A 26,382-nucleotide genomic window follows, 5' to 3' on the forward strand; every position below is an offset into this window, starting at 1 on the left:
AAATAGGAATTGGCGACGCAGATGGTGAGGTGGTGAACTGAAGTCAGACTGCAGAGAGTAAATGGGAATAAGATTACTCGTAATATTTTCTAGTATTGATGCGTCACGCACATTTTTTCACTCCATATCATCCACGTTACCATGAAGATGAAATCCAGCAGTGTTATTTGCGCTTGTACTGAGTGATACTTGTTCCATAAACACCTCCAACTCAAATCTTAAATAAAAATGTGTTCTTAATAATTTTAAGTTCTTTAATCGGCGCTGTCTCGCCGTCACATTGTCCGCTATGGAGCGCAGGAGGAGGAGATGGCCCGACTGCATGGAATATCAATTACGCTAGCATTAGATAACGGCAGAGCACAGTGTAAATAACTAAATATCTGTCTTTAAAACTGTGCATATATCATCAAATGTCAAAGTCTGAAAATACAGCCGTTAAGCTCTCGCGCAATCGTTACCCTTAATGTCCTCGTTATCAGTCCGAACTTTTATACTGTTTGTGACAAATCCTGCATGAAGAAAAGTGTGTTTGCCTATTAGACTTTCTTTCGTCTTCAAATTGTATCTCGGGGTGGGGGATACCACTAGTTAATGCTGTGTTGGCAAGGTGTTAACAATCACAAATTGTTGTAAACATATATAGACTGCGGTGACCCCTGTGCGTAATGCTGCATGATGGCAGGACTAAGCTAATGGAAGAATCAGGAGAAAAAGAGACTTAAGGGGCCATGACGATGACTGGCTAATATGCCGATTTAGATTTTCTAAAGCTGAGCTCTTGGATCTATGTACTGAATTGGGTCCAGTAGAGAGGGCAAACGCACCGGAACCGTGCCATCCCGGTCCAAATACAGGTCCTCGCCACTCTGGGGGATACCGGCTGTTTCCAGAGGGAAATGTCAGACAGCTAAGTGTTTTAAAAAAATAATAATATTATATATAATCTTCAACTTCATCACTAAGGCTTGTTTGGATATAATATATAATTATGTTAAATCTTATTATATACGTCTGGTATATCGAAGCTGTCCCCGAGTACCGTAATGCCTGCCGTTTTGGACGTATTATTAATATGTGTAGTCTATAAATCAGGGTTCCATACACTGTGCAAGAACAGGCCGAAATTATAATTCAATTTGCAGCAATTCCTGAACGTCTGAGAAGTGTTTTGCTTTTTCTCCGCCAGTCATCATGATACGGTGTAACAACTGCCAGGGTCATTCATACACTGATCAGCATTCACGAGGTGTTTTGCATTGACTATTTATGGCTAAAAATGGGCGTGTACAGGGCGGGATAAGAGGCTGATCCACATACGCACGCTTGTAGTTAATCTCTGATTTATAAAGCGAACATTGCTTACAGGTGTGCGTACACACGGTTTTATAAATCTGACATTTTTTTGGCGTACGCCATTTTGGGCTTTTGGGTGTACGTACACTTATAGTAAGGATCCTACGCACAGTTTTATAAATGAGACCCCAGGACTTTGACACTATAGACTTGGGTTCACAAGTCCCAGCTGTCATTTAAGTTTACAGAAACAAGGTTGGTGAAAGATTGTGTTCTTGGTTACATATTGAAAAAGTGAACACTTTAAGCCAACATTGACTTTTAAGCCAACATTGACTTTTTAATATTTAACCAAGAGCACAATGAAATGATCCTTTAATTTCAACTTTAGTCTTATTTTTGTAGTTTGGCCATCATTTCAGTTTTGAAACGTTAGCTAAAAAGAAGTTCAACGCTGCAAGAAATGAGCAGTCGGGCGATCAGATCAGGTTGTGAACAAACAAAAACCGTTTATCCAGATTATCTTAACCACTTTATTAGTTGGTTATGATCCCTCACTGCACCGACAAACTGCAGTAAATACAGCAGGTCAAAGTTAAATCAGAAATTTGACTGACCTGGAGGTTTGTTTCCAACCTGTGTGAATGTCTGACTGCCCGTGTTTCTTGACCCATGGGACTTTGTTCTTAGCAGATCTCAGTAATAACCTTAGTGAATACAATGTTATCATAATGGATTGAACCAGTGACTAAAACTATGAAAATAAAATGTAATAAACCAACCAACAATTATCCTAAAGGTGTCTGTATATAAAGGTTTCCTCATTATGTAAATTAAAAAATGTGATTCGAGCAGCACAATGTTCTCTACAAACCATATCAATCAAATCAGTTATATGTGAATTTATAATTTTTAGAAGTTGAAGCTGGATGGTTAATTGTTAGGATTTGTATTGAACAATAAAGGTGATTTATTTTCCAATTCCAAAATTTAACATTTCTGAGAATTGCTATCTTTTTTGTTTTTATCATCTTCACAGTCCAGAGGTCAGACAAAAACAAGCGTGACACTTCACACTCGAGCTACCTTTCTGTAAAACAACGTTGATCTCACACAGACATGTAACTAATGCTGCATTTCCACTGCATGGTACGGCACGGCTCTACTCGACTTGCTCTTTTTAGTTTTCCATTAGCAACAGTTGAAAATCCCCAGTGAGCAAAAAGTCGTCTAGAACACGTCTAAAAGACGTGATTTATGGACGTCCAGAAGACGTCCTCTGGGGAGCCAGAATGAAAGTCTTTTATACGTCTTTTCTGGACGTTGTATAGACGTCAATAAAAGATGTTTTAAAGACGTGATTGTTAGACATCCAGACAATGTCCTCGGGGGAGCCAGAATGAATTTTGTATACGTCTTTTCTGGACAGTGTATAGATGTCAATTAAAGATGTGTTAAAGACGTAATTGTTAGACATCTAGAAGGCGTTCTCACAGGAGCCAGAATTAAAGGTTTTTATACATCTTTTCTGCCAGAATGAGGGTTGTTTTGAATGGCTTTTCTGGACACAATATAAATGCCAATGAAAGACGTGTTAAAGACGCCATGGCGATCAGCTGAGAATCCCGTCTACACTGAGGGGGTACGAGGCCTTTAACAATTATTACATAATTGTCTAATTGTCATTTTTTTTGTTTCATAATCACGGTTTCTTTGTTTAACCGCAATTGATTGCTTAATTAGCTAAGGTCTTAAAGCGTATGACTGGTAGCTGTTGATTATGTTTAGATATGCCAAATTGTAATTATATAAGTGATTATTGGTCAGGCTATGCATTTTATTATTATTTAAATTGTTAGTTGTTGGCACTTGACCCTATATACGTTCATAGCAACACAAATAACAAGGGGGGGATACAGTTAGAAAAAATGTTTTAGGAGTGTTTTATGTCACAGGCTGTGTATTTGTGTTATTACATTATCTGGGTAATATAACAGATATAACCAAAAGATGTATCCTGGGATTAATTCAAAACTTTAATTTGTTTAAAAAAGTAATAAATAAAGAAATATCGAAAAATTTGATTGAAAGAGACAGTTATATTGTCAGTCGCAATTATTTCTGAAGCAATTAATTGTACAGCAGAATTTGGAATTGTTACAGCTCTAGGGGTTACTATCCGCAGTGGAAAACGAAAAACAGGAATGCACCATACAGTGGAAATAGGGCATAACACAGTGTGAAGGTTCACCAACTGAAACAGGGACACTACAGATGAATGCATGCATGCACAATGATAACACAAGAGCAGAATTCCACAAAATACAGCAGCATAACAGTTGAGATGAGTGTGGAGCAGGTGGGAGAGATAACACAGGGGACTGTTATCATGCTCGCCTGTGGTTCGGCAGCCCACCAGAGCGCCAGGACCCAGCGAGGTTACTGTTTGAACAGTGTTGGAGGCTGGTTTGTTCGCCTGCAGCAGAGGTGCTTGTGACGAGTTGAAAGAGACGCACAAGAACAGCCGTAATTCCATCACACATACAAGAACCTTTGGATACATCCATGCAGGGGTGCAATAGATCAAAGTGACAGAGACCCATGAGTGGGAGATGCACTGGCTGATTAAAGTCGCAAATAGAAACAGGGTTATGAAAAATACCAAAACTCGGAGTAGAGGGCAGGTGGCTGGGAGAGAAAAGGAATTATAGGATTTGGACAGAAAAAAAAAATGAACCTAACCAGGAGAGAAGACTATTTGATTGGGATAAAAACAAAGTGGTGTCATGTTGAGAAACTGCATAGATTGAAGGATTAGGTTAAATTTGGGCGGAGACTGCCTCTATTGATCGCACAAGAAAATGAGTATTCAATTATAGGAAAAAAAACGCCCATCTTTTCATCTCTATCTGCACCGCAAACTGTGGATAAAAGAGTCAAAGCTGGATTAAAACCACAGTGAAATAGTTTTGCCCATATCTCTTTTAGGAATCCTTTTTTTTTTAAGTTTTTATCTATTTTTTATTTACTATAATTTACTATTATTTACTATTTATTTTGTATCATTTCTTTGCTTGTTTGTTTGTCTGCACTCCTTACCCTTATTTCTAAGATCTAGAGGGAAATATCCAATATACTGCACCATGAACCTGTCAATTCCTTTAATATGACTACCCTAAGCTGTGTGAGAGAGGGAACGTGCAGTGTGAGTGATTGGGAGCTGCGGCGGGCGGGACTAGTACAATATCGGTGTACTGGGTGAGTTATCCTTGGTACATCAATCACAGAACTTCTTTGCTTTTATTATTACCCTCGTCAATTTGTAACTCTGACTAAACATTTTGGATTATATTATGGCTGTATGAATGCGGGGTGAGCGCCACATCTTTTCACTGATTCATTATTCAATAAATAATATAACAAAAAGGTGGTTGTGAGCAGCACAGAGGCCCATTGGATGTGTGTGGTTTCTCACTTTAACAACAGTAACTTGTTGACTTTTGACAGCTGCCTGCCATTACTAAAAACAAAACATGGCATCGTGAGATCACCCTGGTTTTCTCATCTGATGGCCTGTCAATTTTTAAGAATCATAATCTGACAAGCTCCAGATATATACTGTAACAGAAGAAAGGAGACGGAGAAGAGCAGACAGATGATACTATGGAAGGGATTTAGACAAGCAGAAAGTGACAATGGCAGTGGTCAGGGTCTTTAGTTTCCTGACACGATGGGTTTGACTGCTAGAGGAATGATGGGAGACTGAAAATCAGAGCGACTAGTTGTAAAAAAAAAAAAAGTTTGCAGTGTGAATGCTGGAGCACGGATTTCACCCCTTACAGGTAAAACAAGAGAGAGGGCTTAGATTATTCTGTCATACATACTGCAGGTTCGAGTCCATATATCCCAGCATGCCAGAGAGCCAGAGATCCAATGCTCAATATGCAGCTAAGCTCAGAATTAAAGGTGTTCAAGAGTATTAGTGTCAGCAGGGAACAGCAGAATTCCTGCACATGAGCACACTCGATGCCATGTTTCACATGACAAACTATCATTTTGAAGAGACATGGCAGTCATGATAAAAGCTGTCTCTCTGTGCAACAGTCTGTTTGTTTTTCCTTGGTCTTACATCATAATATTCTGTTTGTATCGACTCAGTGCCTTTATTAGACTATTTGTCAAAATGTGCAATGTGCGACGTCTGGTGATTTGTTACGCAAAGGCAGCAGAAAGCAGAAAAAAAGATCAAAAAAATATCAAGCAATACTAGTGTGCCTATGAATGATGGCTCGGGTGAAACAACGGATTTTACGCCTGACAAAAAAAACTCTTTAGAATGACATTTTCTTTTGTTGTTGCCTTGATGCTTGAACTTTGTAATTGAGTTGCATGTTCAGCAAATTCGAGCATGACTGACACATGGAAAAACACATAACTAATGCTACACTGGTAATTACATTTTGCGAGCATGGAATTACAATTACACAGCCCGTCTGATGCAAGCATTACTGTGTTGTAATAGTTTGAGCAAACACAAATGGCTGGTTCAGAACAGGAGCTTCTGCTCCCTTATTCAGATTCATATAGGATTTTAGAAAGACGGCATTAATTAATCTTAAAAAATCTACATTTTTCATATTCATACTTTGTTTCATTATAATTTATAGAATGTATTGTTTCCAATATTTGAATCCTTTCTTACACAAGGAATGTATAAAGGCGATGACGTACCAATATGTCCATGTATATTTGATATGAGTTTACAGTTATTTACAATTCCTCTTCTGAAAGTACAAACATGGCTCATATTTTACATGTGCTATACCAATTTGAATGGGTCCTGAAATGTATGTTTAGGCTTCAAGTCTATTTTCTTCTGTTTAACTTCAGTGATTGTGTGTCGGTCTGAATACTGTGCCCGAACGCATACTGTGTTCACACTGACGATGATGTGTAGACATGCTGTCAGCCGTCTGTCTCTCTACTCCTGCCTCTCTCTGGAGTCTGTCCTCAGACAGGTTCATATTAGGTAAAAGCCGCCATTTTGAAATTGACAACCAATCACAATGACAAATGATTACCAGTGACCGTGACGCTGGCAATCTAATAAAATAGGGTATTACTCATTTTAGGAGTAATACCCTATATCTTTTGTAACAGTTGGCCCAAACATGGCCAGTGAAACTCTGGAGAACTTTTAGGACAATCCCCATGGAGGAGAAATATTTCACTAAAATGCAGGGTTTGAGACTCGCACATGCAGTGCCTTTAGACTTGACTTGAGTCTCGTCCCGAAAGACTTCAGACTCGACTCGTACTCGAGATGCGGGCCTCGTGAACAATCTTTATTTTTAGGAAACGTCTGATGAGCTGATAGTTATTCCCCTCCCTGCCCAACCTTTAACCTACCTACGTAACACGTATCTGCTGAGACCTGACTTGGACTCTAGCTCATAGAATTGTGAGCATCTCTGCTAAAATGCTGCTGACTGTTCATGTTTTACCTCTGCAGTTTGCGCATGGTACAATCTGATGCTTCTTACAGCTGGGAAAGTTAGCAGAGGAGAGATAGAAAGATACACACGCACACATGCACAAACACACACACACACACACACACACACACACACACACACACACACACACACACTTGAGTGTCCATGGGTCCATGTGGCGCTGATGATGCAGGATGACATCACCAATACCGTCCAATGACGATACGACTTCATGTTTTCTCCTCTTGGTTCATTTGTAACTACATAAAATCTGCCAGAACTTAAAGGCAACAATGAATCATTTGTTCTCTTCGTCTGGACAGAATAACCTGAACCGCACGTGTGAGAGGGACATTAGAAGGCTGGAGTACTTACTGGACTGGGCTGTCCTGGCCGCAATAGGCTGAGTAAAGACTCCTAAACCCATCTCTGATCTTGCTGCCAGGGAAAACATGTAGAGTGTGTCTGGCTTTAGACCATCAACTGCATGGGAGCCCGCTGGGTCGAACGTGTCATGATGCTGTGGGAAGATGTAAACCATGAGATCATGAAGGCCACGGCACATACACACGCACACACACATATATTGAACTAGTGTATATATTATTATAATCTTGGGTTTCATTTAGTACAAATTCAACACAACCAACTAAATTCCTCTCATGTGTTACCCTGAGATAAATCTAATTATCAGAAGGAGCCAATGCCGGTGTTGATCTGGATCAACTGCCTCTATGTTTTTTTGGGGAAAAAGGTAAAATGATTTCATAGGCAAATCATTCTGAGTAGAGTTGGATACCGAATTCTGGTGCTAATATGTCACCGGTGCCTAAACGACCGATATCTACTGGACCGCACAGCAACGCAGATTTCGGTGCCTCACTTCGGTGCCAATTAAATGCCTTCACTGCTGTCTGGTGCTTCAAAACGGAAGTTAGAGGCAACGGAAGCTTTGCTGCATGTCACGCTACACTTTGCAGCAGGTAATGTTAGCCCACCGTTAGCTAGTAGCTGGATTAAACATGGTTAAAATGCTGATATCTTAGCGGTGTAAAGTGTGACTGTATTTCACTGTAGAGGATTCCAACACCTGGCCGTACAACAGTCTGCAGCTAAAGACACAAACTAGCACTGAGGTGCTGTATAAAAAAAGTTTATTATAGGTATTATAATCACACTATCTCATTGGAAGAAACATGTTTTTAAGGTGGTATTTACCTTGTCTGTAGGAGTGTTGTCCTCCCAGTAGAGCAGTTCAAAGCTAATGATGGGGTCCTGGACAGGCCAAAGCCAGGAGAGCATGATGCGTGAGTCCAGCTCAGCCTCAGCCTCAAAACCAGACGGCTGAGCTGGAACTGGAGGCACAAAAAAAGGCATGAAGAGACTCAAAGACAGGAACAGAGACAGAGACAGTAAAGGGTGTGTTCAGAGGTGGAAATTCAAAGTAAGGGAGTCAGGAGGTGAAGTGGGAGGCCAGGCCCAGAGACGCTGCAGTCAATATTCATCAGTATTCAGAACAGCAACAAAGCTGAGGAAGTATAAAGAATTCCATCACCTTTAAATCCTCTAAGGTAATTGAGATTTAGTTTTACTGATAGTTGTCTACTGAGTCTCTCATGTCCATGACTGCCATGAATTTACTGAGGCGTGTTATGCTTACATGGCAAATCATCATAAGTCAGTGGAACTCAGCTCATTACAAAGCCTCAAACATTTTCATGCTTGACACAACTCTGGATATTGTCACAACAAACTTATACACATTTATGCATTTTTGTGTGTGTGTGTGTGTGTGTGTGTGTGTGTGTGTGTGTGTGTGTGTGTGTGTGTGAGTGTGAGTGTGTGGGGTTAGGATTTGGATTTCATAGCTTTGTTGGGAAGGGAAGGGGGGGAACGGTTTTAGGATGTTGGAACGATTGAGCCCAAGATAATTTTATTGATCCAACTTTGCACATATTTGCATTATTGAAAATTAGGTGTGAATGTGTGAAGAATATTTCTTGTTTTACCTACCTGCCCAGGGACTACGGGCGGGAAATAGCACATGTGCTACAACCTGGTGCAATGCATCTCTCCTTGTTCTTACACAAGGTTAATGTTTAACTAACTTACAATTAGTAATACATTACGTAACATGTCAGGTCACAGTTTCCCCAAATGCCATCATTACAGCCAAACTAGTGTTTTCGCTGCTCGAAGATTGGTCTTGGCTTTATTACTTGCTACCATCTTTGTCAGTTACTGGAGCCTAAAAAAAAATCCTTATAATGGCAAAGTACAGTGAAGCTGGGGTGAGATAAGAAAGCAGCAACAATCACAAGTCATCTACGAATAACTCCGATTTCTGTCAATCAAACAAGCACACTCCCAAACACACTGTCGCTTTTATGTATTCTAAAACTGCACTATTTTTTATCTCAAAGATCCCCTCCAGGCAAATTTTAAGACATAGAAAACAACTAATAACTTGTGTTTGATATGTGTTTTTTTCCCCCCACAAACTTCTCCTCACTTCAGCTTGTTTGCATGCAAAAAAATAGTTGGCGATGCTGGCACCACATACCAGGCAGATAAAAGTTAGCTGCTGAACCTTAATGGAGTATTTAGTAGCTAAAGCTCCAGATATATTCTCAAGAGTTGCTTGGAGGGACAAGGGGGGACACGCAGCGGGCCTGCGGTGAAAAGTTGAGTCCGACTCAACTTTTGGAGAAACGCAACCCCACGTCACACTGCGGTGGCCAATCATGTAACCGGAGAGCAGACTTGTCGGTGTGTTTTGAGCTATAGTTTGAGGCGGTGTGAGAGTCCCGTGCAGGAAACAGGAACCATCACTGCCTCTATCGCTGCCACAAGAAAGTAAAAAAAACACAAGCACTGAACTGCCCGGGAGTTTGTGTAATAGCTGAATGTTTCATGAGTCAGTATCATGAGACACATAAGTGTGACTGTAGCATACTTAAAATAGAAGGTGCATCTATATTTTCAAGATCAGTGAGGATGGGAGTTTGTTCTGTTGCAGATGCTGGAAAAATATGCAAGTGGCTGGTAGATTTGCTTCACTCCCCAGCTAAAAAACAATGGTAATCTGTTGCGTGGCTGGTAACATCTGAACATTCACTAGACTTTTGTTGAGTTTGCACCCTACTATTTTTTTGTTGCAGCTTGAACCGATTTCAGTGCATGTGTTGCTTTGAAGGCTCCTGTAAAAGTTGTGAATAAAAAAACAGTAATTCTTTGCCTGAGCTCAGGCAAACAGCCCACTGCTCCAGACGATGTGATAGTGTAGACGGCCACATAATAGATGACATGACATGGGAACATTTTACATTTCTCGCATTGATGGGCTCATAAAACAACGGGTAGAATCTGTCTTAGTCTGATACTAGTTACTACACTTTCTAATATGCATTTAAGTCAAAATGATTTATGTCAGCCTGGAAGGGTGCTGAACTCTATTCCAAAAATAAATAAAGTGGGTCAGCTGAATTTGGGTGGCTTTATCTTCTATTGCAGCCCTGTTGTGATGTCATGTTTCTTCCAGCAAAACACAGGAAGCTGAAAAACAGGCTCTCTGTGAATGAAATACTATTATTAATCCCCTACGTGCAGGCAGCCACTCTGTCCTTGAGGATAAAGTGTAGGAGACTTTCATAAGCACGCACGCACACACGCACACACACACACACACACACCACTCACTGTGTTCATCTCAGCTGGTGAATATCTCACATTACAGCTCAGTTTTTCTGCAATTTCAAAATGATGTGAGTGTGACTACATTTATCCCAGACATTTTTTGCAGCTACCAATACCTTCTTGGATACGTCCATTTCACAGAGACACACAGTCAGTACATGCGTAGTTGGTGCAAACCACCAGGCACCAATCTATATAACACAGCTCTCTAATTGCACCATAATTACCGTCATGGAGGTGTCATTCAGAGATGCTACAGTACATGTAGCAGCGTAGATGACTGCTAACTGTAGACTCTTAGTTATGTCAGACTGCTTGTTTTGTCGTTGTTCATATTTCTCATTGCCACAGTGCAATGTATCCAAGTTTATTTACTCTAAACTACTCTAAATTATTTGTGATAGTATACTGTTTTTGCAGTTGGCATACCAAAAGACGTACATCATCATCAATCTCAAAGAAATACCTAAGCAGATGGACTTTGATGTTGGAGTGTAACCGGCAATTAAACATCACACAGAGGAATTGAATGATGAATATGAATATGATGAACTAATACTTCATTTTTTTGGTTTCCTTAAAGCTGCCCTACCATTATCCATAATTTATTATAATTTCTTGAAGCTGTATGTAGCCCCTCAATTTCCAATTTCCTTTTTATTTCCATTTTTGTATTAAAATTGTCAACAGCACAGTCAAAAATAGTGTTTTTTTTTTTGCATGCACACTGACTGATTTGAGTATACTTTCTTGTGTCATCTTTTTTGTGGGAATACACTACATACTCTAAACCTGTTCACAATAAGTGTGTAGTTGTGACCCAGCTAAAGTTAGTGATGAGGTGGTGAAGAAAGGCTAAAGAAGCAGAACATTTCTCAGGAGTTGGTGGAAACCAAACCAGAGCTGAAAGAAGAGTGAAGGTTAGACTACCGATTACTGTTCATTCATCAGGTGGACACAAATATGACTCCGAATGAATGCGAATGTTGCTCTGTGTCTGCTGGATGTGTAAGTAGACAGTCTGCTACCACGTTTGCCATAACAACTTCATTAGGTGATAATATGTCAATGTTGTGTTTGCAGCTTCTTCCAATACAGCAATTTTATGTGTAAGAGAGTACATTTTAAAGGGTAACCCTACCGTTTTTTTCAACCTATTTCACTATGTTTTTGTGTCTAAGTGACTGATGGGATCAACAATTTTTGACATTGGTACAGTATTAAGCGAGATCGCTGCAGTCGGCAATCAGCGAAGCGAGCTACAATGTAAGTTAATAGGGCAATTGTCCAGCTTGTATATTTACGCTCACAAAAGTGCTTGTTTTGCCACTGACAGGCTCAGATTAATATTCTAAGTGTCTGACAACATTATGGAAATGAATTCTAAGGAGGTCGGCCTTTCTGTTAAAGAGTAAGATCCTTTTTTTAAACATAAAAACATCCCTGAAATTGCATTCGCTAAAGCCACCAGACTCCATGTAAGTAAACAGTAATTTTAACATCATGAAATACACTTCATTCAAAGTCGACAGAAACAAAATTAAACAATGAAAAGCCGTTTTGGGTCGTCTTTCCACTTTTCCAACCATCACAACTCTAGTTTTGGTTGAAATAAACCCATAGTTTACCGATTTACATGTGAAAATATGTTGGCTCTATACACGCTAAAAGTATTGTTTTTTTTAATGGAGTCTGGGTTTGGCGCTAGCGACCTCAGAGCTGTTTCTGGTTAAACAGAAAGGTCTTATAGAGGTTTTAAAAGGTCTATCTCTGTGGGGATCCTTTCCATAATGTTGTCAGACACTTAGAATAATAATCTGAGCCTGTCAGCGGCAAAAACAGCACTTTTAGTGGTAAGCCCCATAGGGTTACATTGCAGCCCGGTCTGTGGCTGCCGGTTACAGCGTTCTTGCTTACCTAATACCAATTTCAAAGATTGTTGTTCTGATCAAGTAGACACAAAAACCTAATGAAAATATGGTCCAGGTTGAAAAAAAACCTTTAACCTAAGTAAATTATCTGAATAATTGTTTCAATTTCTGGCACTACTTCTGTTGCTACAAAACCATCCATGAAGAGTTTTCTCGTGCCATTGCTTTGCAGTGACATAGTGAGCGTGTTCTCACCTCCCTGCTGGGTCTTGATCTGCAGCACATCAGAAGGCGGCCCGTCCCCCACAGAGGTGAAGCCCAGTACCCTGAGGCTGTAGGTAATATCTGTGGTTAGGCCTGAGATGGTGGTGAGCTGGCTGTCATCTGTGTTGTGTTTCTGCCAGGCGCTGAGCGGGGTGTCATGTTCCGAGCTGTAGTAGACCCGGTATCCCCGGATTTGGCCGTTGGGCTCCTCTGGAGGCTCCCATTGGACCAGCATGGTGCTGGAGCTCAGCATCCGCGCCTGGATGTGAAGAGGCGGTGATGAGGGGGCTTGCTCACTTGTTCGGGTGTCTACAATACCGCTGGGAGGCCCCCTGCCCACATTGTTGACAGCCATGACACGAAACTCATATTCTGAGAAGGGGCTGAGGCCACCAATGCTGTATCGGGTTGTGGCAACCCCGTCTACTTCCTGGAAGCCGTTGTCAGACAGTTTGGCCCGGTACTGGATCACATAGTAGGATACTGGTTCTGGGTTGCCAGAGTCCCAGGTAAGAGTGACACTGGTGGCCGTGGTTTCTGTCACAGTGAGGGAAGTGGGTGGCTTGGGCAGGGCTGTTAGAGAGCAGAGACGGACAAAAGAGTCAGACATACAATAGTGGCAGTCTGTCAGTGAATTATTATTCAGGAGCCTGTGTCTGCCCTGTCCTGATCTGCACAGTGCCAGCAGGCTGAGCACATGTATTATTTTGCCAAGCAGGTGGGTGCACGTACTCCTATGCAAATCCATCTGTAGTCTACATAACTGAGATCATCAGAAGTGCTTATATACAATGCAGCCACACAGCAGAGCCTACTGTGCTGAATGTTTAACAGATATAACAAAATTATTTTGAATGGAAAGTTGAGTTTCAAAGCCCTTCCAGATGGTTCTCTCCCCCAGACTAAAGTTATCTGCATTTGCATGTACTGTCGATCCAATCTTAAATACATTTCCAAATATCCCTTTTTAAAAGTACATTTAGAACAAATACATTTTTTTATTAATTTACAATTAATCGGGAGTTAACTATCGACGATCATGTGATTAATCGCAGCCCTACTATTTATCCATTTGATATGGAGCCCACAAGTTGTCATGGAGCAAAAAAATCACCAACATACATGAGTTTTGCTCTTGAATTACATAATTTGTGCGCAGAAATTTACAGAACATAATGTTAAACATATATACTATATAAGACTGGCAGCCCTGGACTTTGATACAACTAAGGGTAAATAAAAAAAAAAACTCTACTAAGTATTGGAACTGAAAATGTTATATCGAGCACAAAAAACATCTCACATAACCCACAAAAGCATGTAATAATAATGGCAAATATTGTGGCAGCAAGTGGCAGCAGATCAAGCATCAATCATCACATCCTTACATATATTAAATAGATTCATCAAGAAAATACAGTAATAAAAAGACATTTTTTCAGTGCCTGCTTAAAACCTCCTAAACTTCTGACCGTCTTGGTGATGACTTCGTCGTGGCTTAGGTGGTTGTCTAAGTCTCGCATTGCCAGACCTTCCTCCACAGCGCTGTGGAGGAGGGTCCGGCTGGTCCACACAGCATTCCTGGATAGGAGAAAACTGTGCTCTGGTTTATTGGCATTTATTTAAACCAATCACAATTGTCTTGGGCGTTTGCTAAGCGTATAAGCAATAACGGTGCCTCTGCAAAATAGCCTCGGGAAGGAACTTGTTTTGGTGGAACATGTGTGCGTTGAAAAGTTGTTTTAGTCGTGCAGCAGAAAACTCAGCTAGCTGTCTGGATTTCTGACCTTTGACAGTGATCTGGGCCGTGGTCTCGATCATGCCCAGCGACGATATGGCCACACAGGTGTAGTTGCCAGACTGCCGGATGTTGGTTAGCTCCAGGACGTTGCGGCCAATAGGCATCTCCTCCTCCCGGGTCAGCTCCACCTCGCCACTCATCCACTTGACATAAGGCATGGGAGCGCCAACCGCGACGCAGGTCAGGTTGACGCTGCCGCCGGGCATCACCTCGTGATTGGTGGGGGGGATGGAGAAACGGGGAGGTACACGGCGAACTGCAGGGGTAAAGAGAGGGAGTGTGAGAGGACAGAGGCGGAGCGGGTGGGGATCACTGGACCACTGGGCTGACGTCATGTTTGACTGACCTGGCTTGTACTGTGCACCACAATAATGCCTGAATAACAGTTTGACTGTCCCATCATGCTCTAAAGTTAGTTTTAGTCTATTTTTGATTTCTGAGGGAGTCTGGATGTGTTTTTTCAGCTCGTAAATCAGTTTAAAGCCAAGTTATAGGCAGTTTTGTTTTCTCCTGCTACCTTAATACTTTTCATTAGAATGGTTTCAGTTTAGATGTAGTCCTTTTGCTTACAGTCTTTGTTATATTAATGAGTGTCATGAATATTAGTCTAAGTTGATTTGTAGCATCTGATGTCTACAGTTAAAGAGATACTTTTCAACTAGCGTTTTATCATAACAATGTGGGTAGTATGTGTAATCTAACAATGGTAAACTTCCCTCTATTTTGCCAGTGCCCAGATCTCTGTGCTCATCTTCCAGCTAAAATCCAAAAGATGATGCATTTTGCGTCATCTGTTGGATTTTCGCCCTGGCTCGAGGGCTGTTGCTCGAACTACAGATTGTGCTTTAGAGGGTTTAGAGAGTTTAGATGAGTGGTGTCACATTCAACTTCACTAAGGGCCACACTGGAAATGAGAATCACAATATGGCCAGACATGTACAGTTTACTGACATGTTTTTATTTAACGAAAAAAGTTAAATATCTTTGGCTGTATTATTGCAAGTCTCAATTATTGTTCTCACTTTCTCACTCTCACAGTTTGGTGGCAAATCATGAAAAACAAAGATTACATTTTTTTATAGCAGGCTACCACACAGCCGACTCACAGCAACCCGTTTCACAGCCTGAATATGAAAACTCTCTGCTTCTGTGGGAATTTCTGAGGCTCAAAGTAAGCAAATCTGCCATAATCTGCGTGCCTGAGTGTTACATAATTACAGTGTGAAAAACAGTTTTCATGACTTTTTTGGTCTGGCGCACAACTAGTCAGGCCTAACCTAAATTGATATGCGGGCCGGATCAAAATTTGCGAAGGGCCGGATTTGGCCCGCGGTCCTTGAGTTTGACACCTGTGGTTTAGATCGACAGAGAAATTCAGAATGAACTGTAAATGTAGACAGTGCTGATCACATACGAACCAAGATTCTTGACTTCACTGTATTGCATACTTCTCACCTCAAATGTTTTCAGAAACTTATTTTAGCTTACCGTTTAACTGTAAAACGGGATTGTTTGTTACCAGCTGGCTGCGTTATTGCCTTCTGTGACGTGCTCGCATTATGTCACCCACCAGCCGGAGCGTTTTCCACTGCATAGACAGTCCAGTTTTATGACAAGACCCCCTTTCCGGCAGTGAAATACTCCTTTAAGTGCTTTTTGGGGGATTTTTAGATCTATCAGTTTTTTTCAAAGGAGAGTTTTTGTGTCACCATGTCTCAATGATATGCCACTTATTTAACTTTTGGACTCAATGCACTTTGAGAGAGTTTTGTTAGGTTGGTTCACAAGAAATATATTAAAAGACAATTATAATCCAACCTTCAAGCGGTCCAGTGCTTTTATTCATCAAAAATCCATTTATAAAGACTTGCAATTCATCATCAGTGAACATCATGTGTAATTTGCATTTTGTGATAAAGTGACTATTGCTCACTCTGCAGACATTTCAAGTCATTCTGCTCTCACAGGTTATGTCTAACCTAACTGCCAGGAAGCTAGAAAAAAATCATATCAAAGAATCAAAAACATCACAGTATACTTTGAATTGACAGTTCTAGGCCAGGTATTTAAACATGAATACACATAGTCATTTATTGTATTTGCAATGTGTGTATCATTAGCACCGGATTTACTGAAGCTGGGTTTATACTGGATCCAATGGGTCAATACCAGTCTGGTAGCGGGTCAAGGTTCTGATTTATTGTTCAGGTTGTTTGTTTGTTTTTTACACCACAACATTAGACGGATATACATAATCAGGCTGTATTGCACATCAATTGTGTTCCCCACGATAACTGTGATTACATTCTTTCATTTACTTTGTGATATGAAAGATGGACTATAAATAGAAAATGAAAGAAGTGCAATTATCTCCAGGCAACTTCTAGTTCTCCTTGTTTCATTACTGAATATGAGACCATTTCTGTGCAATCATTGTATTTATGTTCTTCCATTCACTGTGATGGAGTGGTGATCATGCAGAGCTGAACGATTTGAAGTGGAGATGTCTTTTTTTAGATGTGTCTTGCTAATTGGAGTCTTTTTTTTCTCTCCACATTGCTTCAATGTTGTCTTCACTATCAACATCCCCACAGGCTACAGAAAACACAAGCAGCCCACGCTGACCAATCACAGTTCTTTGCGGTGTCCACGTGGCATCTTTGTACGGCGGCTACATGTGTAAGCTCTGTTAGATCTTTATGCGCAGCTATAAATCTATCTTAAGGGCAGTGCTTATTGTCAGTGACCGGGCCTGTCCTCCAAGGGTGTTGTTGTTGGATCACCAAATAGCGCTGAAACGCCCCTCCTTTATTAAACCTCTCTCTCAGACTCTCTTCTTTTTTACTCTTCACATACAGCTACTGCCGTCACTCCGTTCTCCATTAATGCCTTCAAGGCGAAAATGTCTGAATGTTTTACCATTATTCCCATCTGAATGATCATTATGTCTCATCGCTCTATATATATAGTATATATAACAGAATTATTTTCCCTTTAGATGTGTTTGGACGACACTCTCCTATAAAACCCTTAACTTTTTGGTGCCATGGCTGAACTCTTGTAGGAACGGAGCTCTTGTAGGAACTCTTTACTACAGTCTGGGACCAATGGATTAGTTTGGCCTTCCCTATCAGAGCCTCATAATGTTGACATGGCATTACCTTCTATTATGCCAGCTCCTCTATACTAGATGTAACAGTGAATTTAAAGTTTGCCATGTTGAAAATGGGGTAAATTGAGAGAGCCTAAGGCGTGTAGCTGAATTTCTCCGGAGTATCTGGGCTTTCCCTACTGGGCTGCAGGGATTAAAATACACCTGGAGTCTCTGTGATGCCAGTCTGGGGCACTTCTATCACATCCTGATGCTAAGGCACCGAGTGAGCGAGAATACAGAAGGATTCTCCCCTATTGTTAGCTCTCTTCCTTAGAAATCTCCCCTAAGTGCTGGGATCTCATTACACTACATCTGAATTTGTGCAACAGCACAGTGTGAGCATTAAATACGCAGATGGCTGCGCTGCATAAGTGGAGTCCTCGCTCTCTTGACTTAGCCAGCACAGGGTCACGGAAATCTGACTCACAAAGTGTAATTTAAGCTGCGGGCTGGAATACGGGCGTGAGGAGCTTACACTGTGGATCAGAGGCTTTTCTAAGGGTTTGGTTTAACTACAGAGAGGTAAGAGCGAGCTTACAAATTATATCTCTCTGACTCTCACACAAAAATCGAATGCAGAAGTGATGATGCTGGAGTAGAGAATTGGGAAGTAGCACTAGTACGTACAGTATGTTTGGCTGAACAATGACTGACAACATTCAAAGAGCTTTGGAGTGCATGCGTGGGCTAAATGTTACTGTGGTGAAGGATGGAATAGAGTTTTTTGGGCACTGCTCATACAAGAACAGCATTGTTTGCTGGCATGGGAAGCACTGAAACGCAGATGGCTGGCGTTAAGGTGGACTCCTGTGGAGGCTAAAGCGCTAGAGAACATGATGTGGAAGAGAAGGAGGAGGAGAGGAGGCAGAGGGCTGGGACAAGATGGTGGAGAAAGAGGAGAAAGATTTAAGGCCAATTTATGCTTCTGCGTTAAATCAACGCCGTGGCTACATACGTAGATACATAGAGATACTGACCCTACACTGGACCCTACGCCTTAGCATGACATGCACCTCTTAAAAACTTTAACTACATGTCGTGGCGACGCAGACTGCAACAACTGTGAATTGTCCGTTTGGTCGTTGCTTGGCCGCTGCTTGGCCGCTGCATGGCTGTTGTTTGTTAGCGTTGCATTTCCCCCGCATAAATCAGACTTAAGTGGTAAACTGCGAGGTCAGTAAGTTGGAGGCTCATGGGAAATCTATTTTACTGTTGCTGGTCACTTGTTTGATGCTGGATGATTGATTAAAGGTACAATTAGGTCTAATTACATTTTGAATACTTCTTCCACCACTGATTGCATGGCAGTAAAAGGGACAAAACTCTGATGGCGTTTTAGCAGGTGCACAGAAAAAGCCAGGCCTTAACATTTCATATCCCCATTGATCTTCCAACACACACACAGGTGGCCTGTCGCTATCGCGGCCAAGTGGTTCCCAGCTGGAATCATTTCAAAGCAGGAGTGGCTTTGACAGCTATGAATAAGCTTTTAGTTGTAATGTTGATGTACCAGGGAAGGAGCCAAATAGAAACCCTTAAAATGTGGATGCTAACAGAGGGGAGTGACAAAGCTCTGTGTATGTGTTGGTAAATGGAAACACTAGAGTAATACATCAGAGTTCTTACTGATAGACATCTTAACATTGAAACTACCTGTTACCACAGCAAAGTGGGGGTAGTAAGGGCACTAAAGTAGGATGGGTTAGCCTCAGCTGGCCAGCACTTACATCAGCACTGTTTTCCCAATGTACTGAATCTGGATATTGGAAACTAGTGAATCTTTAGCAAACATTTCAGTTTTACATGACATGTGCATGATGAAGTGTGTGGTCTGTAGCCTTTCCATACTATTCACCCTCTGAGGAATAAATGGGCAATGTAAGGGCAGCTTAGCAGTGATATACTATGGGAGGTTTATGGTGCTGGATTGGCACGGTGCGGGCCAACTTTTGTGTAGTATGCTCAATTAATCCTAAATATGAGACCTTGGCATTGGGGTTTATGCTGTAAGTAAGTAACTGCAGTGCAATGTCATACATATATACTTTAACTATTTGCACTTGGAAGGTGAATGTAAGACACTTAGTTTGATTCAGGTCACTGAGATGCTTGCTTATTCTACATTCTGATGCTGGATGGTATCAATGTGCTGGCCAGCACTGAGGAAATCATCGTGTTCTTATATTAGTCAATTAGAAACCATGAAGTTACCCGAGGACATCACAATGTCATGACAATTATTATTTGAGTCAGAAGTTAAAAGTGATGTTAATATTGCTTCTGTTGGGCGGGACAATGTGGATGACTGATGCACTGACACAGGCACAGACTGAATTTGTTACTCAGTCGCCACAATGACATTTAGGAGTAACAGATGCACATTAGGAGCAGCTGATAGTTAGAATGCAGACAAACTCATATCTTCAGTGGCATGCCAGAGAAAAGAGACGGGATAAGGAAGGGGGAGGGACAAGTGAAGAATATTTGGGAAGCCAAGTCCTAAGAAAGAAAAAGCTGGAGTTGTAGGGGAAGCTAAGATGGGTGGGGAAGCAAACATCTGTATGGATTGCCAGGGAAATCATGCAGCAGCGCATGTAGAGAGGCACCGGCATGCAGGATTCAGAGACAGGGATTACGCTTACTGAATTGCTAAATGTTGGTAATGGAATCTAAGTAGACACAGCTTTTGCTTTGATGAACATGTCAGCTTCAAGTCTAATGTTCATTTTATCATTTTCCCTTAATTCCATAGTAACAAGTAAGTTCTTTAATCTCCCAAAACCAACCTCTGTGGCTGACAAAGGTTGTCGGAGCACAAGTTATGCAATTAGAAATGTAAAAAACAAATCACGTTCTATGGACAATTTCTGTGAAAATACTGTATACAGTAATACAACTTTACAATAAGGACAACACCAGACCTAAACACACAGTGGGGCATACCACTGTAACCCATATGATATATGCCATAATATCAAAAATTAAACACCATAGAGTTCCACTGTGCTGGGAGGGCATACAGCCAACAGCTACGAACCTCTGTCAATCTATAGTTTTGGTCTTTTGGTTGACCTGACGCGTTCAGCATGTTAGGCTGATCAAAATTATGTTAAACCGCCTTCTTTCACCTTCGTAACATTGCATGCCTCTGCCCCTTTCTGTCCACCACTGTAGCGGAAACACTCATCCATGCCCTCATCACCTCCAGACTGGAATACTGCAACAGCATTCTTTACGAACTCAGCTGCCTGCTTTCTCACCTCCACCTGCCGCCAAGACCACATCGTCCCTGTTCTCCACAACTTCCACTGGCTCCCAGTCAAACACAGAATCAACTTCAAAATACTTCTCCTCACGTACAAAGCACTTAATAACCTTGCCCCTCCGGAACAGGGGCGACAGAGCCTTCTCAGCTGCTCCACCCACCCTCTGGAATGCCCTCCCCGACCACATCAAACAGTCAATGACCCTACCATCCTTCAAACAGGCCCTCAAAACCCACCTCTTCAAACTTGCTTTTTCCTGTTACCAGACTTTCCCAGTTTTTCCCTCCTTTTCATTGCCCACCTCTCCTGCTTTGCCTGTGCTTGTCCATGCACCTATGTGTTTTCCTTTTCTTTTTGTCTGTCATGTAACCTTGTCGACTTACCTTTGTCTGTTTGTAACCAAAACTGTAAAGCGCTTTGAGTGTCTAGAAAAGCGCTATATAACAAATAAATGTATTATTATTATTATTATTATTATTAAATTCCACTATTGCATTTAGAATGTATGATGCTACTCCATGTTGACATTATGTCAGAATTAGAGTCAGATCTTTGGAACCATGACCATCTCAGTCATCTTCCTTATTCAAGTCCAACTTGAACGAGAATTTTAGGTTTTGTAATAACAAGCTGGAATTTCTGACTTTCTCTGATGTTTTCAACGCAGCATCATTTGTGTTTACAGATTTACAGAGAGTTGTTCATGTTCTAAAATAATGTTTTGGACCAAATCTCCCTTTACCTCTTTCAATTAATACTTTGTAAGATACAAACATTTAGGCAACATGAATGCATTCAAAGTCAGTGGAAAGAAACGAACGGAGCAAGATGATGCAACTTCACGCTTGGCAGCGCAAGTGGCAGGGCACTCTTGGCAGTGCAAGTTGCCTCACGGAGGAGCTAACTACCGAGTGAACTTGGTCAATTTAGACAAAATATTCACCTGCCATAAATAATCCACACTGTTTCATCAAAAAGTACACCTAAACCATTATTTGCATGGCTAGTTTAGCATCATGCAAACTGTATCATATCACTTGATTCATTGTGCTTTTCAATTTCAGTCCTTACTGTATGTTTCATGAAAACAAATCAGTATGATGTTGTCGGTAATAAACAAATCTGAATTGTTTTGTTACTTCCTGTCTGAAATGAAGGTGACTTTTTGCAGTACAGAAAAAGCACGAGGTGCCCATTGACTAGCAACTCAACGTGGGAAGCAGAAGTGGGAATAAATCGGTTTTGCTGCTGTACATAACATCTAGTCGCTACATGCTGTCCAAAGCATCAATCAAAATGGAAATGATGTGATGATAGATGTACCATCGGCATACAGCATTAGGCCGATGGAGTCTTAGATTCAAAGCGCCTTAGTGCACCAGGACAACGCGTTCTCATGAACGGGTCCATATGATATCGTACGAAAATGTACGCACACCAAAACGTAAGATATCGTACGAAACTAGGAGACCGCCGGCTGGTCACGGGACGCCGGCTACAGAGCCCTATGACGCCGAGCGGCAGTTTCTAGTTGTTTAAGCCACTACAGAGCTTTGTTACGCGGCTACAGACCTCCGTCACAGCTCGGTCGTGTCAGCGGCAGTTAGTAGTGGCAAATCCACATATCAAAACACAAACTAGCAGCAGCTAGGGCGGCAGTTTTCTCCAATAGTGTTTCACTCCCCCTCAATTTCTGAGCTCCTTGATGTACTCCTATTAATGATCCAGCCGTACGAGTCTTGGAAAAAGCTACAAACATATTTTGCTCTATGTGAAAGTGAAGTTTTCTAGGAGACGCAGATAAGAGGAGAGCATGGTAAAAGCAGTTTGAGCTCCGAGGCTGCAGCTCAGCGTAATGATGGTCAGACAGCAGATGAAGAGCTGGGACGAGCCGTGCCTTTGAATTAGCCAAGACAATAAAAACATAATCAGCATGCTGGAGAGGACACAGTCACAACATTTTGTAAAATGAGCACAAACTTTGAATTCAAATTTGATTTTGTGGGCATACATTATGTAAAGATTGTGTTCCTTCACCAAGAAAGGTTTGAGGTGTATGACAACAGCACATACTGGACAAATCCTTGTGATCTCTTTGGCACTTATACGCAGGCCCGGATCTAGGCATAGGCATTCTAGGCACAGTAAGAGGGAAAATATATATTATTATTATTATTATATATATTTATAGTTTTAAAAATAATTTAAAGATGTAAATTTCCAATCTAACGCTTCATCTTAACTTGTTCATTTTTTAAGTGTATATATTACTATATTATTTTAATAAAAAAGTACAGTAAAGAAAAAACTCCATTTGCTGGGAAATGCGTTTCCGGTTCCGTATGTAAGCGAGCCAAAACAGTTAAACTACCACTTTTCTGGGATGCTTTCGGGTGCAGCAAAGTGAAGAAAAAGAAAAATGAAAAAGAAGACAGAAACAAAGAGGGGCAAAAAATATCTTTACACAAGTTTTCCCTCAGGCCCTTCAAATAATCCTACATTAGATGCATACAAATTTAAAGTAGTGAAATGGTTGGTTGAGTTTAAACAGAAAAACTACTCGGTTAGATTTAAAAAAAAAGGACATGGGTTTGTGACGCAGTTGCGTCCGTGACATACGATACGTAAGGATGCAGTTAGGTTGGGGTACTAGGCAACGTTGTCTTTGGTTCCACACAGGACACGAACAGCGACCACCTGGCTGAAAGTCCTGTGTTTGTATGTCGGTTACACTTTACTTGAAGGTATCGACGTAAGAGTGACATGACACTGTCATGAACGTGTCATAAACATTATAAACAAGACACAAACGTTTATGACATAACGCTAAGAGTCATTCGTTTTTTTTTCATGACAAGTTAGGGTTAGGGTTCATGTGTCATGACAGTGTCATGTGTTCATGACAGTGTCATGTCACTCTTATGTAGATACCTTCAAGTAAAGTGTTACTGAACTGTCCGTCCCAACGCGGACTTAGTCACTTTTTATACTATTTGCATATTTTATCTGGGATTATTGGGAGCTGGCTTGTGTGAACCTGTGGGTCCAAACGATCCCTGCATGTATTTTGCATCAACCAGCAATGATGAGAAGGACACGAGCCCGACTCACAGCTGTTTGTGAACTATAACAGTGTCTCCCAATTTAGGTTTGGCGTTTTTTCAGGTGAGAAATTAACCTTTCAGATTTGGAATATGTGATGAATTTGTCAAACTAAAACTTCAATCAATGATTTATTTTACAACGGTGACCCGGGGCCTCATTTATCAACCGTGCGTACGCACAGATGTGTGCGTATGTAATGCGTAAGAACATTGCCAAAGTGTGGAATTTATCGACTTGTACTTACACTTAGGAACGTGTGCAAATCTAAGCACAGCTCTGGCCATGCTTACGAACACAATCTAGTGGTAGAATAGCGATACTACAAAGAAAAAGCATTTAATAGTGTCACAGTATGCATAACACAATCAACATCCACATTTGTCCTGTGTTTCCTTTTATTAGAAAACACTCAATTAGTCATTTGTCTAGTTTTAAATAGACAAGTTGCCTAATTGGTGTCAAGCCCTATAAAAGACAGCTGTGACAAATGTTTGAAATATAGTGCAATGGCTTATCTTGCGTCATGGGAAGACTGCCCACATTGGAAATCTAATATTTGTTGCTGCCAAACTGGTTTGTCTGAAGGTAAAGTCAATGGTTTATATTCTTTAAAGGCCTCTGTGAACGTTTGGCTCCTTACATGTACAGATGTGCTGCACTTGAATAATACATATATTTAAATGAAAACAAACAGAGGCAGTATGGTATATGATGTTTGATTTTGTTTTACAGTATTACATTGCAGTGAGGATATCAGGTGTATCAAAATAAAGGGGAATTACACCGGAACCCCGGACACATGGAATTATTTCTCTCATCTTGCAACATTTAGGGTGTGGTCACTCTTTAGTTTGAAAAAGTAAAGAAGAAATTTCGGCTCACACAGTTACTAATTCCTCCAGTTCAATCTCAGTGTCACATCCTCAATGTAAACCTTTCCTGGTGGGGGAAATGTAATTTCCTGTGCAAAAACACATTATTGGCATTCAAGGCATGCGCATTTCACAAACTTTCAGACGAACAAGCTGAATCGAGCAATATGTAATGTGGTGCAAGGCAGCATATACTGTAGCGGGTGGGGGGGGGGGCAGTTGGGGTAGCAGGTGGGTTGCAATGTGGGGTTGGGGTCCTGAGAGAGAGGCCGGGACGGGCCTGAGGCGCCCAGCGAGATGCTGGCGCAGCACGGCTCCAGTCTGCCAGGCCTTGGCTTTAGGAGGGTAAAGAGTTAAAGAACCAACCTTCCCGTTGATCTGAGTGGTGAGATTTGGATAGTATTTTTTTTGGATGGCGGGGTGCAATGATAATGGAGGGATTTAAGATAAAGTGAAAAACAACAAGAGGGGCAAAATAAGGAGTAGGAGGAAGAAGACAAGGAGAAACAGAGAGAGTAAAACAGGCAAATATCTGCTTATCCATTAATGAGTGAGAAAATCACAGTAGAGACAGTAGCCTGTGCAGTGAGGTGATAAGCACACACACACACACACACACACACACACACACACACACACACACACACACACACACACACACACACATACACAAAGCGAAAGGCCATGAAGGAAACACTCTTAAATAAGCACACAAAGACACAGCAAGATTATCAGTGCCAATCGAACTCTGACAACAACAAAAAACACCCACACATTTGGACACACAGAAGCAGACACAGACATAGATTTACACACTGCCCTCCCTGTCCTTAACTTTGCTGCAGTGTTTTGAGTCCTTCAGAGTCTTGGAATTAAGGCAGCATTAAGGGAGGCTGATGCTCGCTGACAACCAGACTTCATTAAGCACACAAAGCAGACAGTGTGTTACTGCCCACATTTATTCTGCCCATTGACTCTGAGCGCACTCAGCCGCCAAGCCTTGAAATCAATGAGCACATAAAGAATGTCCCTGATAGGATTAGTCAAACACTCACCTTGAAAGTTTGTACTTCTTTTGCCATGTGCCCAGTCCTAACTGAGATTTCTATGGAGGAACACTCGATTAGCTAATACTGCATTAAATGAGCACACTGACACTGTCCCTTTGGTCCACTTACCCACTACCTGATGAGAACACAGACATTGATGCACTCGATGTGTGATCTGGCAGTCACCGTGGTCAACAATCAGTTTTCATTAAGCTGTTTAAACATTTTTTTTTAAAGATTATTTTGGGGCATTTCTGCCTTTAATCACAGCTCAGACATGATAGGGGAGAGAGAGAGAGGGAAGACATGCAGGAAACCGCCGCAGGTTGGATTTGAACCCCTCTACGTCGAGGAATAAACCTCCTCATAGGGGCGCGCGCTGTACCAGCTGAGCCATCTGGGCGCCGGTTTAAAAACATCTACTCCGATGTCTGTGCTACCAAGAAGAGCTGGGTTAATGCTTGAAGATGTCTGAGTTTCCCTACACAATTCAACATGCCAGATTGTTATGTC

At 41.3% G+C, this 26,382-nt stretch overlaps 1 protein-coding gene across 13 annotated transcripts in view; it reads right to left on the reverse strand.

The window, feature by feature from the left end:
* ptprfa (protein tyrosine phosphatase receptor type Fa) overlaps positions 1-26,382 on the reverse strand; it is a 300,893-nt gene that overhangs the window by 137,250 nt on the left and 137,261 nt on the right. For all 13 annotated transcript variants that reach the window (XM_078259537.1, XM_078259540.1, XM_078259541.1 and 10 more), the window contains exons 7-10: positions 14,410-14,679; positions 12,614-13,195; positions 8,010-8,146; positions 7,167-7,311 (exon numbers count right to left, since the gene is read on the reverse strand). In XM_078259537.1, the coding sequence (XP_078115663.1) occupies positions 7,167-7,311; positions 8,010-8,146; positions 12,614-13,195; positions 14,410-14,679 (1,134 nt within the window). The remainder of the gene's footprint in view (positions 1-7,166; positions 7,312-8,009; positions 8,147-12,613; positions 13,196-14,409; positions 14,680-26,382) is intronic.

Source organism: Sander vitreus, chromosome 9 (assembly GCF_031162955.1).
Source record: "Sander vitreus isolate 19-12246 chromosome 9, sanVit1, whole genome shotgun sequence".
Classification (NCBI taxonomy): domain Eukaryota; kingdom Metazoa; phylum Chordata; class Actinopteri; order Perciformes; family Percidae; genus Sander; species Sander vitreus.